The sequence below is a fragment of the Eretmochelys imbricata genome, chromosome 4, assembly GCF_965152235.1.
Source record: "Eretmochelys imbricata isolate rEreImb1 chromosome 4, rEreImb1.hap1, whole genome shotgun sequence".
NCBI lineage: Eukaryota > Metazoa > Chordata > Testudines > Cheloniidae > Eretmochelys > Eretmochelys imbricata.
In genome coordinates, this window is record NC_135575.1 from 145,955,708 (window position 1) to 145,972,149 (window position 16,442).

Below are 16,442 nucleotides of genomic sequence, written 5' to 3' on the forward strand. Positions count from 1 at the left end.
CCAGGACATGCCAGCCCTTCCTGCTGGATGAAGACCCGGGCACTGCTCCCCAGCACCTGGAGCACTGACATTCCCTGCATCACCGGCTAGGCTGCTTTGTACACATCAGGCCTGTGCTCGTCCCCAGAGAGCCCCCTTAGTCCAGATCTCCAAAGCCATTAATGGACTCAGTCTGTTCTGGGCTTTGTGATTGGCTACTTCCCAGCAGCTGGGACCTTGGCAGCACAGTCCCAGTACTGCAGAGCTCACAGTCTGAGCTGCCCAAAGGGAGAGGGGACACAGAGCAGTGGGTTTTATTGACCTTTCTCTCTCTTTCTCAGCAGAGGGCACTTGAATTTTATTGACCCTTTTGAGAATGGAAGGCAGGGAGTCTGGGGCATGTTGGGCCCAAACATTCAAACCTTCCAGCATGAGACCTCAGCCAAAGGGGCTACAAAAACAGGGGAGCAGAGGGACTAGCTCACACACAATGGAAATATTGGGGGGGCGGGGTTTCAACACCATGTAAACTCACGGAGACAAGAGTGGGACTCGGAGGGGCTGAAGCAGCCACTGCAGCACCCAGGATTGGGCCAGGGAGCAGTTGGAACCACTGGGACCCCCCTAGCCTGGAACTCTCCCCCTCTTCCCCACGCCAGCTGAGCCGTAGCAGCTCCCCTGTTCACAGCTAGCTGTCCTCCCTCTTCCCCCATGAGCAAGGGCAGAGGTCTGAAGTGAGACAGGAACAGAAACATAGTCCAGCATGATGGAGAGACAGCAGATGTTTCAGTTCTGTGTTTGGAAAGAAGCAAAGTGAGGTTTCCACATCTTGGAGATAATGAAATGCTCTCCAGTCCATCAGTAACAAGGGAGTGTGTTAAAATAGCAGCTGCTACAAATAAACAGCTTTGCATTGGCAGAACCGGATAACTTGCACCCGCAGTGTATGAAAAGCATTGGCCCAGGAGCTCTCTGAATCATTAGATATTTTTCAACTTGGCTGGGAACAAGGGGAAATTCTGTGGAACAGAGCTCATGGTGTGCCAGTATTTTAAAGGGGTACATGGGATGACCTGGGTTACTACAGGCCAGATGGCCAGACATTGGTCCAGAATAAAAGTCACGGACAGGCTGAGATGGGAGGCAACGAGTCAAGAATTAGAAGATAGCAGCACAAGTAATGCCAATCACCAGGGGTTTATGGAAAATGGGTCTTGTCAAACAAACTTGATATTGATTTTAATGAGATCCCACATTGGACTGATAAAAGAAATGTGTTGTCATAATAGACAGACTTCTAGAAGGCATTTGACTTTATCCCACGTGACATTCTGATAAAAAGATCAGCACTTCACAAAATCACTGTAGCCCATAGTAAATGGATAAAAACAGGTTAACTGCTAGAGCTAAAAATGTAACTGTGAATGGAGAATAGTCATCCAATGGGGGTGTTTCTGTGGGGGTCTTAACAGGGATCTGTTCTTGACCTGATGCTTTTCAATATCTTTATCCATGATTTGGAAGAAAATATAAAACCATTCAAGGGGTGTTTTCTCTCTCCAGGGAATGGGCTGCAACTCTCGCCCTGTCTGAAGGACGTTTTCTCTCTAGGTGAATTCAGCAAACCAGCAAGGAAAAACCGGAGACACAAATTCTAGTTTTCACAACACCCTCACCCTACACCCACCCACTGATGGCCCGGTGGATTTGCTCCTGAGACCCTAAGGACCCCAGGATAGGCCTCTGTCACATGACGTGGAGGAATAACTATTGATCCCTAGGGGAGCAGCCACAGAGGGGGACATGACACACTTTGCCAGTCAGTCACACACCTCTGCTACAGTGCAGGACTCCCAGGTTCTAATCCTGGCTCAGGGAGGGTAGCATTGCCCCATGGTTAGAGCAGAGGCAGCCAAGCAGTGTGGCCAAGCAGCTGAGAGCTGCACCCTGGCTCCAGCTCTGCCAAAAGCGCCTTTGTGCAGCCTCTTGGTGCCTCATCGGTAAGACAGGCTGAGCCGCGACTGCCCATGCGCAGGATCTGAGGCCTCACTCAGTGCAAGGCACTGCACAGAAACCCGGACAGCAGCCACACGGGACTCCCGAGTCCCAGCCCACTGCCCCTTCCCGTAGGCTCCAGGATATTGGGCGGGGAGCCCAATGTGGCACAGCAGGACAGGCAGCCCCCATCACATGGCACGTGCAGCAGCCCAAACAACCCAGCCACCCTGAGAGCTCTGCTGGGAGCCCGCCAGGGTAGGGAGGGCACAAGGAGAGAGAAGAGGCAAGACCTGAGCAGTGGCCAGGGGCTGGATTCTGCAGGGCTGGGAGGTCGGGGGATGCCAGGAAGGGGCGCCAGCACTCTGGCACCAGCGAGTTAGATAACCTGAGAAGGGAACGGGCGTTTCATGCCTCTTCTCGGGGCCCCCCTGGCTGTGGGAGGCTCCTCCCTGCACTCAGCCAAGTTCTGTCAAGGCCGGGGGAGAAGAGGGTGTTTCTGAGAGGGACAGGGCAGAGGGGTCCGACACGCTGGCTGAGGTGGAGAAGTGGGCGGGGCACTGGGCTACTCACCTCATGAGGGGACATCCCCGACACTGCCAGGCAGCACATTCACAATGCAAAGGAAACATATTTCACCCAACATACAATTAGCCTGTGGAACTCACTGCCACAAAGTATCACTGAGGCCAAGGTCTCTTCAGGAGTCACGAGGCTCAGACATTTGCAGGGACAATGGAGCCACGCAGAGTTACACTGGAGAGCACCAAAAATTCAGCCAGGCTGTAACCCTCCACGGCGCAAGCTGGCCAGCCCAGTCAGCTAGAGCCTCCAGCCTGGGGCAGGCTGCTCAGGAGGGGCTCTCAAGGGCTGCAGCAGCTGGTGACAGGAGCTGTCGCACAGGAGCCTCGTGTGATCCCGCCTGGCCACTCCAGCGGCTCGGGAGCCTGGGTTGCGCACTCTGGCCAGAGAAAAGGTTTCCTCTAACTGGGGTTGTGTGCGAGGGGTCCCTACCCAGAGCAGGACATTTGATCCACCCCGCACCGAGCCAGACATGCCTGCCTCCCCAGCATGAATGGGCCTCAGAGACCTTGGGGAAAGGGCTCGGAAGGACTGACAGGCCTTAAGCAAACAGCAGGGAGGCAGTTAAGAGAGAGCCCAGCTCCCTGTGACTGCTCAGGAAACCTCAGGAATTTACTGACAGTGCCAATGAATGGACCAAGGCCACCTCCTCGCAGGGGAATGGGGCCAGGAGCGGGGGCAGGAAGGAGTTAACACTGCCAGCTAGAGGAATGAGAGGCCTTGCAGAATCCGGGAGAGGGGGGCAAGGATGGGGACTCAGCAATCCTCCCACACCTGCCCACCTCCATGCTGGCCCCTTCTCAGACCCTCCCCGCGGTTGTCCCCTCACCTGGGGGCTCAGGGAGTCTTCCACCAGCACTAGCATTGGGGAGCGTCCCTGGGCAGCCGGAGCCAAGCTCTGCAGAGCTCAGCGTGGACGTGGCCTGCTCTGCTCTGTCATCTCTGCTGACAGCACCCCTGGAGCTCTGCCCTCCCTCACCTGCTCATCCAGGCCATGGCTGAACCCTGCCTCCTCTTCCTGTTGCTTGTCTCCCTTTCCCCTTCCCCTCCGCTGGGACACCCACCCCGCCCCATGCTCCAAGTGGCCCTCCTTCCCCTGCACCAAGCCTGTGGCCCTTGGTCCCTGGCCCCATCCCCCTTAATGTGGTCAGTGTGCGCTCCAGAAGGGATGTGGACCATTAGGCAAGGGATGAGAGAAGAGCTACAGGAACAAGTGAGGTCTGGCAAACCAGCCCTGCAGCAAGACCCTGATGCAGCTCAATCCAAGGGTAGGCTAAAGGGTGACTTGGCCTTGTTTGCAAGTTCACATTCCAGAGCCCAACAGCTCCCTCCTGAAATGACACAGCAGAAAGCAAGGAAGTCCCCACTGACTGTCTGGAGGCATTGGTGCTGCCAGTGATGTAGCTTGTGGGCCTGGCAGGTGACCTGGCTTCCAGGAAACGCTCCTTGCCAATACAGAGCCTGGGGCAGGGATGGAGCCAGATGCATTGGGGGAACCAATGGTGGTGACATTCCCAGGTGGCACCAGGAAGGGCTGCGGCCCTACCACGGGCAAAGACAAACTCCGGTACCCCAAGGCCAGACACGCAGGCCAGATACAGCTTGGGCAAGGCTGCTAAGAGAAAAAGCCACAGCTGGAGAATCCTTAGGGGCTCCATCAGTCCCTCTCCAGTGGCCAGGCTGCCCACTACCTGGGGGCCACGTAAAGGCCCCAGCAGAGTCCTACCTGTGCAGAAGCCCTGCCTATGGTTCAACGCAGCCACCCTTCTCTATTCCACGTGTCCACGATGGGCTTGCGGCCCCAGACAGCCCAGCCTCCGCAAAGGGGCTGCAGCTGGGTCAGGTGCTCAAACAGTTCTGGTCTCTCCTGCTGACTGGGGGGGGAAGAGTGACCTACAGCCATGTCTGTGCTCTGAGTAACGCCAGGGCCAGGGGGCACCCGTGCTATCTCAGCCTCCACCTCCCTCCTCTCTGGGGAGCTGAACAGTGCCCAGTGCTGCAGCTGGGCCTCTGGGACACGGATTTTGGTAACCCCGGTGCCAGTCAGAGCCAGGGGCACTGTTCTGCCCACTACAGACACGAGTCTGTGTGCACACGAGGGGTGGGGCCTGGCACCACAGAGGTAGTGCAGGGGAGGAAGTGCGGCCAAGGCAATCCTGTGGAAACAGGGTATTTCTGGGGGCTCCCTAGCTTGTGCTGGGGACGGCGCCAAGCCCACAGCCCTGGAACGGGACAGGACACAAGCCGCTGCCCTGGCGTTAACACAGGGATGTCTGGCTGCCAGGGTCTAGCCTGGTACTCATAGTAAAACTGCCTCACTTCTGATCCTTACCCTGTCCGAAAGATTAATTCAGTCCCCTCCAGACTGTGGAAACAAAGCTGCCCTGGGCTTTTCTGGGCATCTCTCGGCTATTGGTGCCTAAACAGCCAGAGCAGCATATGCTCCCTCCTCTAGCTGCTGCAGAACTGGGCCCTGTCCTGTGGGGCACAGCCTGGCCCCAGGGACCCCTTGCACGGCTGACCCCAGGCTCAGCAATCTCTTAGCCAATCACAAGGCCCCCTAGCCTGAGAAAGCTCCATCTGGTGAAACAAGCACACGGGGCTCCAGGAGCATGTCCCCCAGGGTCCTGCTCTCTGCCTGGGCTCCCCACTGCATACAGAGCCTGGTTCTGGGCCTCTGGCCTGCTGCCAAGCCCCCAAGATACCTGGGTCCCCAAGAGATGCCTGTGGCCATGATGACAACCACATCACCAGGACAACGAACTGGTTGCCGCATGGGGGACAGCCAGGGGCTTGTGAGAACAGGTGACAGAACCATCCTGGGAGCCTGCCCTGGTTTCTGGAACTCACTGCCACAGGAGAGGAGACCACTATGCTCCAAATCTCAGCTCTGTGCCTGAGCTCCCTTGCAAGAGCCCCTCACTCACACATGCTGGCCGAGCCTGGGGCACAGCCCCTTTTCCAGCCCTGCTCACACCAGTACTCCCTGCAGCATCTCCCTCGCTGGGTGCACTGGGGAACCCTGCTGATCAGGGCAAGAATACCCATCTAGGCGCTGGCTGCAGCCCCAGGCAAAAGCAATCCCAGCCCAGGAGCCTGTGACCCATTCCAAGGAGAACCGCTTCCCTGCGCTGCGATGGCTGCAGCGGGTGTGACTAGGTAACAACCATGCAGCCCTATGGAGCTCAGCCCCAAGGAAAAGCAGGGGGAGGGCAGAGGAGACTGTGGCCCACAAGCGCTGATGGATAGGCAGAGGCAGCTGCAGCTCCAAGGCAGGACTCACCCAGCCATGAGGCTAGAACCCAGGAGTCCTGGCTCCCAGCCCCGCTGCTCTCACCACTAGACCCCACTCCCGTTTCAGAGCCAGGGATAGAACCCTGGCTCCCAGCTCTGCTGCTCTAACCCACTAGTCCATTCCTCCTTGCTTGGTACTGTAACCTCCTCCCCAGCACAAAGTCTCTCTCACTCTGGCTCCTGGCTCAGCAGAGTAGAACACAAGGGGCTGGAGCACAACCCCGGCCTGCGCTGTGAGCTCTGCCTTTCACTGGGAGGCGCAGAGCCCAGCAAGCGGAGCTGGGGCCCTCTCGATGAAGCAGCCAGGGGATGGGAGGCCACCAGTCATTAAAGCTGCCGATTTCTGCTCCTTTCCCAAAGCTGTTGCCGCCCCCAGAGGTTGGGGAGTTCAGTACAGCCAGCGTACCTCTGCCCCTGCAGGCCCCAGTGCCCCCACGGGTACCAGAGCCAGGGAGGAGGGATGGCCAGGGCGCGGCTGGCGTGGGGGATGCCAGCACAGCCCTTGCCTGGCTGGGGCGGGTTCTTTGGGGTCCGCTTGGGGCTCAGAAAACAGCAACAGGCAGCCTGTTTGCAGAAAGTGACCTAGACGTAACATGCAGCTACTTGGACAGCTGCAGCTGTCTGCAACCTCCACAGTGAGCTGCTGCCAGCCAGCCCCAGACGGCCGCCAGGCACAGCCCTGCCAAGTGCCACCGGGGCACAGGCTGCTCCATTTGGCTTACCCGGGGACAACGACCCTGCCCCACTAGCCACCGCTCGCCTTACTGAACGCTGCTGCAGGAGAGGTCTGAACCCACCCAGAGGCAGACTCTCCCCGGAGGATAAAAGGAGCCCGCCCCGCCCCCGCCCCCTGTCCTGGGTCCACCCTCCCCTCCCCTCCCCACCCCACCCAGGCTCCTCCAGGAGCTGCAGCAAATTCCAGCGTCTGTGGAAATTCCGCGTCCCCTTCGGAGGGCTGTAAATTACAGCTCAGCAAACAAGCCGCTGGCCGCCAGGAGCCCGAGCAGCCAGCCCAAGGCAGGACAGCTACACAACCCTACACTGCACCACACTCAACAAACAAGCCGTTGTGCTGCAAACCCTGAGCAAGCCCAGCAGAGCACGCAGCGCCCAGCAACACAACCGCACCGCACTGTACACTGCTCTCCTCCCGCACACACCCTCGGTGACCTTAACTGCCCAGCCCCAAGCCTTCTACATCCCCCGCAACGCACAGCCCGCAGCCCTCGCACCCACCGCTGCGCAGCCCCTCTCCCAGCCGCACAACTCCCCTGCTACACAACTCTGTCCGCACACACACAATACACAAGTGTGCCACACACAGCCCTCACCCGGTATACAACGGCACACACGCAGTCCACAGCCCCCTCAACACACAACCCGCACACTCTGCCCAACCCCCCCACACTGTCCACGGACCCCCCGGACACAACCCTCTCCCCTCCGCAACCTCTCCAGTAAAACGGGCCAAGCTTCAGGACAGAGGGAAACAAACCCAGCAGGGCCCCCCCTTCCCCGCCCCGAGAGCTCGGCCCGGGGCTCAGCCCGCCCGGGGGCTGTGGGGTCCGATACCGCGGCGATGGGCACCAGCACAGAGCCCGACAGAGACGGCAGCGACTGGCTAACGGGGAGCCCGGGCCGCTGCGCTCCGCTCCCCCGCGGGGGGTTACCTGGCGCCCCTGTCCCGGCCGGCCGGCGCTGAGGACGAAAGGCTGCGGGGCTGCTCCGCGGGGCCTGCGCTCGCTGCTGGGTGGGGCCAGCTCGGCCCCTCTCTCCGCCCCCGGAGCCCTGCGGAGAGCGGCTGCCGGCCAGCGCGGGGCCCCCGGGAGGGACCGGCCCGGCCGCGCCGCGCCCCGCCCGCTCCGCACCGCTCCGCACCGCGGCCTCTGGGCGCTGCGGGAGCCGGCGTCAAACCCCATCGCCAGCGGGCGGCAGCGGGAGGGCGCAGGTCGGACCCCGGGCGGGGACGGGGACGGGGGTGTTGGGGGGGGCCAGCAGCCCCACAGACCCCACCCCGGGCAGGGGCCGGGCGTGTTGGGGGGGGGGCCAGCAGCCCCACAGACCCCACCCCGGGCAGGGGCCGGGCGTGTTGGGGGGGGGCCAGTAGCCCCACAGACCCCACCCCGGGCAGGGGCCGGGCGTGTTGGGGGGGGGGCCAGTAGCCCCACAGACCCCACCCCGGGCAGGGGCCGGGCGTGTTGGGGGGGGGTCCAGCAGCCCCACAGACCCCACCCCGGGCAGGGGCCGGGCGTGTTGGGGGGATCCAGCAGCCCCACAGACCCCACCCCGGGCAGGGGCCGGGCGTGTTGGGGGGGGCCAGCAGCCCCACAGACCCCACCCCGGGCAGGGGCCGGGCGTGTTGGGGGGGGGCCAGCAGCCCCACCCCGGGCAGGGGCCGGGCGTGTTGGGGGGGGGGGGCCCAGCAGCCCCACCCCGGGCAGGGGCCGGGCGTGTTGGGGGGGGGGGGGCCCAGCAGCCCCACCCCGGGCAGGGGCCGGGCGTGTTGGGGGGGGGGGGCAGCAGCCCCACCCCGGGCAGGGGCCGGGCGTGTTGGGGGGGGGGGGGCCAGCAGCCCCACCCCGGGCAGGGGCCGGGCGTGTTGGGGGGGGGGGGGGCCAGCAGCCCCACCCCGGGCAGGGGCCGGGCGTGTTGGGGGGGGGGGGGGGCCAGCAGCCCCACCCCGGGCAGGGGCCGGGCGTGTTGGGGGGGGGGGGGGGGCCAGCAGTCCCACCCCGGGCAGGGGCCGGGCGTGTTGGGGGGGGGGGGGGGCCAGCAGCCCCACAGACCCCACCCCGGGCAGGGGCCGGGCGTGTTGGGGGGGGGGGGGGGGCCAGCAGCCCCACAGACCCCACCCCGGGCAGGGGCCGGGCGTGTTGGGGGGGGGGGCCAGCAGCCCCACAGACCCCACCCCGGGCAGGGGCCGGGCGTGTTGGGGGGGGGGGGCCAGCAGCCCCACAGACCCCACCCCGGGCAGGGGCCGGGCGTGTTGGGGGGGGGGGCCAGCAGCCCCACAGACCCCACCCCGGGCAGGGGCCGGGCGTGTTGGGGGGGGGGGCCAGCAGCCCCACAGACCCCACCCCGGGCAGGGGCCGGGCGTGTTGGGGGGGCCAGCAGCCCCACAGACCCCACCCCGGGCAGGGGCCGGGCGTGTTGGGGGGGGGGGTCCAGCAGCCCCACAGACCCCACCCCGGGCAGGGGCCGGGCGTGTTGGGGGGGTCCAGCAGCCCACAGACCCCACCCCGGGCAGGGGCCGGGCGTGTTGGGGGGGGGGGCCAGCAGCCCCACAGACCCCACCCCGGGCAGGGGCCGGGCGTGTTGGGGGGGGGGCCAGCAGCCCCACAGACCCCACCCCGGGCAGGGGCCGGGCGTGTTGGGGGGGGGCCAGCAGCCCCACAGACCCCACCCCGGGCAGGGGCCGGGCGTGTTGGGGGGGGGTCCAGCAGCCCCACAGACCCCACCCCGGGCAGGGGCCGGGCGTGTTGGGGGGGGGTCCAGCAGCCCCACAGACCCCACCCCGGGCAGGGGCCGGGCGTGTTGGGGGGGGGGGCCAGCAGCCCCACAGACCCCACCCCGGGCAGGGGCCGGGCGTGTTGGGGGGGGGGCCAGCAGCCCCACAGACCCCACCCCGGGCAGGGGCCGGGCGTGTTGGGGGGGGGTCCAGCAGCCCCACAGACCCCACCCCGGGCAGGGGCCGGGCGTGTTGGGGGGGGGGTCCAGCAGCCCCACAGACCCCACCCCGGGCAGGGGCCGGGCGTGTTGGGGGGGGGGTCCAGCAGCCCCACAGACCCCACCCCGGGCAGGGGCCGGGCGTGTTGGGGGGGTCCAGCAGCCCCACGGACCCCACCCCGGGCAGGGGCCGGGCGTGTTGGGGGGGGGCCAGCAGCCCCACAGACCCCACCCCGGGCAGGGGCCGGGCGTGTTGGGGGGGGGGGCCAGCAGCCCCACCCCGGGCAGGGGCCGGGCGTGTTGGGGGGGGGGGGCCAGCAGCCCCACCCCGGGCAGGGGCCGGGCGTGTTGGGGGGGGGGCCAGCAGCCCCACCCCGGGCAGGGGCCGGGCGTGTTGGGGGGGGGGGGGGCCAGCAGCCCCACCCCGGGCAGGGGCCGGGCGTGTTGGGGGGGGGGGGGCCAGCAGCCCCACCCCGGGCAGGGGCCGGGCGTGTTGGGGGGGGGGGGGGGCAGCAGCCCCACCCCGGGCAGGGGCCGGGCGTGTTGGGGGGGGGGGGGCCAGCAGCCCCACCCCGGGCAGGGGCCGGGCGTGTTGGGGGGGGGGGGGCCAGCAGCCCCACCCCGGGCAGGGGCCGGGCGTGTTGGGGGGGGGGGGCCAGCAGCCCCACCCCGGGCAGGGGCCGGGCGTGTTGGGGGGGGGGGGGCCAGCAGCCCCACCCCGGGCAGGGGCCGGGCGTGTTGGGGGGGGGGGGGGCCAGCAGCCCCACCCCGGGCAGGGGCCGGGCGTGTTGGGGGGGGGGGGGGCCAGCAGCCCCACCCCGGGCAGGGGCCGGGCGTGTTGGGGGGGGGGGGGCCAGCAGCCCCACCCCGGGCAGGGGCCGGGCGTGTTGGGGGGGGGGGGCCAGCGGCCCCACAGACCCCACCCCGGGCAGGGGCCGGGCGTGTTGGGGGGGGGGGGGCCAGCGGCCCCACAGACCCCACCCCGGGCAGGGGCCGGGCGTGTTGGGGGGGGGGGGCCAGCGGCCCCACAGACCCCACCCCGGGCAGGGGCCGGGCGTGTTGGGGGGGGGGGGGCAGCAGCCCCACAGACCCCACCCCGGGCAGGGGCCGGGCATGTTGGGGGTGGGCCAGCAGCCCCACAGACCCCACCCCGGGCAGGGGCCGGGCGTGTTGGGGGAGGGGCAGCAGCCCCACAGACCCCACCCCGGGCAGGGGCCGGGCATGTTGGGGGAGGGGGGCAGCAGCCCCACAGACCCCACCCCGGGCAGGGGCCGGGCGTGTTGGGGGGGGGGGGGCCAGCGGCCCCACAGACCCCACCCCGGGCAGGGGCCGGGCGTGTTGGGGGGGGGGGGCCAGCGGCCCCACAGACCCCACCCCGGGCAGGGGCCGGGCGTGTTGGGGGGGGGGGGCCAGCGGCCCCACAGACCCCACCCCGGGCAGGGGCCGGGCGTGTTGGGGGGGGGGGGCAGCAGCCCCACAGACCCCACCCCGGGCAGGGGCCGGGCGTGTTGGGGGAGGGGCAGCAGCCCCACAGACCCCACCCCGGGCAGGGGCCGGGCATGTTGGGGGAGGGGGGCAGCAGCCCCACAGACCCCACCCCGGGCAGGGGCCGGGCGTGTTGGGGGGGGGGGGGCCAGCAGCCCCACAGACCCCACCCCGGGCAGGGGCCGGGCGTGTTGGGGGGGGGGGCAGCAGCCCCACAGACCCCACCCCGGGCGGGGGCCGGGCATGTTGGGGGAGGGGGGCAGCAGCCCCACAGACCCCACCCCGGGCAGGGGCCGGGCGTGTTGGGGGGGGGGGGGGCCAGCAGCCCCACAGACCCCACCCCGGGCAGGGGCCGGGCGTGTTGGGGGGGGGGGCAGCAGCCCCACAGACCCCACCCCGGGCAGGGGCCGGGCGTGTTGGGGGGGGGGCCAGCAGCCCCACAGACCCCACCCTGGGCAGGGGCCAGGCGTGTTGGGCGGGGGGGCCAGCAGCCCCACAGACCCCACCCCGGGCAGGGGCCGGGCGTGTTGGGGGGGGGCCAGCAGCCCCACAGACCCCACCCTGGGCAGGGGCCAGGCGTGTTGGGGGGGGGGGGGGCCAGCAGCCCCACAGACCCCACCCCGGGCAGGTACTACTTATGGCATTCCCCTGTGATGGGTCTGGGGGCTTCTGCACTTCAGCTTCTGCTGCGATTTGACTGTCCCTCATCACTGTAGGGTCCAAGCGCCCCCGTCTTGCCTGGGCCCTCTCAGCCCAGGAGCATCAGGTAACAAGGGCCCCTCCCAGATGAGCGGGGAGGGCTCAGGCCTCACCATGCTAGGTGAGGGGTTGCTACTGAGAGCTGCCCCCCAAGTGCCACTGTCTAAGGATGAGGGCCTTTTTCTACAGTAAGCAACAGCAGCCACAGCAGGGCAGCAGCCTGAGCTAAGATGCAGAAAATCACAGCCTCGCAGTCCATGTAATATCTCTTGGTGGAGTGGCAGGGGTCAAGGATAATCTAGGCATGGCCCAATATCAAACAACAAACAAATACTTTTCCTCAGTCTTTAATAAGGCTAAAGAGGATTTTAGGGATAATGGTAGCATGACAAATGGGAATGAGGATATGGAGGTAGATATTACCGTATCTGAGGTAGAAGCGAAACTCAAACAGCTTAATGGGACTAAATTGGGGGGCCCAGATAATCTTCATCCAAGAATATTAAAGGAATTGACACCCGAAATTGCAAGCCCATGAGCAAGAATTTTTAATGAATCTGTAAACTCAGGGGTTGTACCATATGACTGGAGAATTGCTATCATAGTTCCTATTTTTAAGAAAGGGAAAAAAAAAAAAAAAAAAAAAAAAAAAGAGATCCAGGTAACTACAGGCCTGTTAAAAGAAAAGGAGTACTTGTGGCACTTTAGAGACTAACAAATTTATTTGAGCAGGAGCTTTTGTGAGCTACAGCTCACTTCATCAGATGCATTCAGTGGAAAATACAGTGAGGAGATTTATATAGTTGATGAGGTTGATGGTGGGATGAAAATTGTTGAAATCATGGTGGAATTCCTCAAGGGCTTCTTTTTCATGGGTCCAGATGATGAAGATGTCATCAATGTAGCGCAAGTAGAGTAGGGGCGTTAGGGGACGAGAGCTGAGGAAGCGTTGCTCTAAGTCAGCCATAAAAATGTTGGCATACTGTGGGGCCATGCAGGTATCCACAGCAGTGCCACTGATTTGAAGGTATGCATTGTCCCCAAATGTGAAATAGTTGTGGGTGAGGACAAAGTCACAAAGTTCAGCCACCAGATTAGCCGTGACATTATCGGGGATAGTGTTCCTGACGGCTTGTAGTCCATCTTTGTGTGGAATGTTGGTGTAAAGGGCTTCTACATCCATAGTGGCCAGGATGGTGTTTTCAGGAAGATCACCGATGGATTGTAGTTTCCTCAGGAAGTCAGTGGTGTCTCGAAGGTAGCTGGGAGTGCTGGTATCGTAGGGCCTGAGGAGGGAGTCTACATAGCCAGACAATCCTGCTGTCAGGGTGCCAATGCCTGAGATGATGGGGCGCCCAGGATTTTCAGGTTTATGGATCTTTGGTAGCAGATAGAATACCCCAGGTTGGGGTTCCAGGGGTGTGTCTGTGCGGATTTGTTCTTGTGCTTTTTCCAGGGAGTTTCTTGAGCAAATGCTGTAGTTTCTTTTGGTAACCCTCAGTGGGATCAGAGGGTAATGGCTTGTAGAAAGTGGTGTTGGAGAGCTGCCGAGCAGCCTCTTGTTCATATTCCGACTTATTCATGACGACAACAGCACCTCCTTTGTCAGCCTTTTTGATTATGATGTCAGAGTTGTTTCTGAGGCTGTGGATGGCATTGTGTTCTGCACGGCTGAGGTTATGGGGCAAGTGATGCTGCTTTTCCACAATTTCAGGCCGTGCACGTTGGCGGAAGCACTCTATGTAGCCTGGACCAGTCCACATAAGAGATCCACTTCCTGGACGCTACAGTGCTAATAAGCAATGGTCACATAAACACCACCCTATACCGGAAACCTACATGCCTCCAGCTTTCACCCAGACCACACCACACGTTCCATTGTCTACAGCCAAGCTCTACGATATAACCGCATTTGCTCCAACCCCTCAGACAGAGACAAACACCTACAAGATCTCTATCCAGCATTCTTACAACTACAATACCCACCTGCTGAAGTGAAGAAACAGATTGACAGAGCCAGAAGAGTACCAAGAAGTCACCTACTACAGGACAGGCCCAACAAAGAAAATAACAGAATGCCACTATCAGTCACCTTCAGCCCCCAACTAAAACCCCTCCAACGCGTTATCAAGGATCTACAACCTATCCTGAAGGATGACCCAACACTCACAAATCTTGGGAGACAAGCCAGTCCTTGCCTACAGACAGCCCCCCAACCTGAAGCAAATACTCACCAGCAACCACACAACAGAACCACTAACCCAGGAACCTATCCTTGCAACAAACCCCGTTGCCAACTGTGCCAACATATCTATTCAGGGGACACCATCATAGGCCTAATCACATCAGCCACACTATCAGAGGCTCGTTCACCTGCACGTCTACAAATGTGATATATGGCATCATGTGCCAGCAATGCCCCTCTGCCACGTACATTGGTCAAACTGGACAGTCTCTACGTAAAAGAATAAATGGACACAAATCAGATGTCAAGAATTATAACATTCATAAACCAGTCGGAGAACACTTCAATCTCTCTGGTCACTCGATTTCTGATCTCAAAGTGAGTATCCTTCAACAAAAAAACTTCGAAAACAGACTCCAACGAGAGACTGCTGAATTGGAATTAATTTGCAAATTGGATACAATTAACTTAGGCTTGAATAGAGACTGGGAGTGGTTGAGTCATTATACTAAGTAAAACTATTTCCCCTTGTTTATTCCTCCTCCCCCTATATTCCTCAAACGTTCTTGTTAACTCCTGGAAATGTGCTGGAAGTGGCCCACCTTGATTATCACTGCAAAAGGTTTTCTCTTCCCCCCACCCCACTCTCCTGCTGGTAACAGCTCATCTCCAGTGATCACTCTCCTTACAATGTGTATTTTTTCCATGGTCTGTGTGTATATAAATCTCCTCACTGTATTTTCCACTTATGCATCCGATGAAGTGAGCTGTAGCTCACAAAAGCTTATGCTCAAATAAATTGGTTAGTCTCTAAGGTGCCACAAGTACTCCTTTTCTTTTTGCGAATACAGACTAACACGGCTGTTACTCTGAAACCTGTCATACAGGCCTGTTAGTTTGACATCTGTAGTGTGCAAGGTCTTGTAAAAATTCTGAAGGAGAAAGTAGCTAAGGACATTGAGGTCAATGGTAAATGGGACAAAATACAACATGGTTTTACAAAAGGTAGATTGTGCCAAACCAACCTGATCTCCTTCTCTGAGAAAGTAACAGATTTTTTAGACAAAGGAAACGCAGTGGATCTAATTTACCTAGATTTCAGTAAGGCATTTGATACTGTGCCACATGGGGAAATTATTAGTTAAATTGGAAAAGAAGGGGATCAATATGAAGATTGAAAGGTGGATAAGGAATTGGTTAAAGGGGAGACTACAGCGGGTCCAACTGAAAGGTGAACTGTCAGGCTGGAGGGAGGTTACCAGTGGAGTTCCTCAAGTATCAGTTTTGGGACCAATTTTATTTAATCTTTTTATTACTGACCTCGGCACAAAAAGTAGGAGTGTGCTAATAAAGTTTGCGGATGATACAAAGCTGGGAGGTATTGCCAATTTAGAGAAGGACCGGGATATCATACAGAAGGATCTGGATGATCTTGTAAACTGGAGTAATAGTAATAGGATGAAATTTAATAGTGAGAAGTGTAAGGTCATGCATTTAGAGATTAATAACAAGAATTTTAATTGTAAGCTGGGGACGCATCAATTAGAAGTAATGGAGGAGGAGGAGAAGGACCTTGGAGTATTGGTTGATCATAGGATGACTATAAGCCGCCAATGTGATATGGCTGTTAAAAAAGCTAATGCGGTCTTGGGATGCATCAGGCGAGGTATTTCCAGTAGGGATAAGGAGGTTTTAGTACCGTTATACAAGGCACTGGTGAGACCTCACCTGGAATACTGTGTGCAGTTCTGGTCTCCCATGTTTAAGAAGGATGAATTCAAACTGGAACAGGTACAGAGAAGGGCTACTAGGATGATCCAAGGAAAACCTGTCTTATGAAAGGAGACTCAAGGAGCTTGACTTGTTTAGCCTAACCAAAAGAAGGCTGAGGGGAGATATGATTGCTCTCTATAAATATATCAGAGGGATAAATACCAGAGAGGGAGAGGAATTATTTAAGCTCAGTACCAATGGGGACACAAGAATAAATGGATATAAATTGTCCACCAGGAAGTTTAGACTTGAAATTAGACGAAGGTTTCCAACCATCAGAGGAGTGAAGTTTTGGAATAGCCTTCCAAGGGAAGCAGTGGGGGCAAAAGATCTATCTGGCTTTAAGATTAAACTCGATAAGTTTATGGAGGAGATGGTATGATGGGATAACATGATTTTGGTAATTAAATATTCATGGTAAATAGGCCTAATGGCCTGTGACGGGAGGTTAGATGGGGTGGGATCTGAGTTACCCAGAAAGAATTTTCTGTAGTATCTGGCAGGTGAATCTTGCCCATATGCTCAGGGTTTAGCTGATCGCCATATTTGGGGTCGGGAAGGAATTTTCCTCTAGGGCAGATTGGAAGAGGCCCTGGAGGTTTTCGCCTTCCTCTGTAGCATGGGGCATGGGTCATTTGCTGGAGGATTCTCTGCTCCTTGAAGTCTTTAAACCACAATTTGAGGACTTCAATAGCTCAGACATAGGTGAGAGGTTTTTCGCAGGAGTGGGTGGGTGAAATTCTGTGGCCTGCGTTGTGCAGGAGGTCAGACTAGATGATCATAA

The 16,442-nt window shown here is 60.5% G+C and overlaps 1 protein-coding gene across 1 annotated transcript in view; it reads right to left on the reverse strand.

The window, feature by feature from the left end:
- The window catches only part of LOXL3 (lysyl oxidase like 3), a 28,221-nt gene extending 20,452 nt beyond the window's left edge, over nt 1-7,769 (reverse strand). Inside the window, 2 exon segments of the mRNA XM_077814736.1 lie at nt 7,521-7,720; nt 7,722-7,769. Coding sequence (XP_077670862.1) covers nt 7,521-7,720; nt 7,722-7,769 — 248 coding nt within the window.
- Between the last annotated feature and the right edge of the window lie 8,673 nt (nt 7,770-16,442).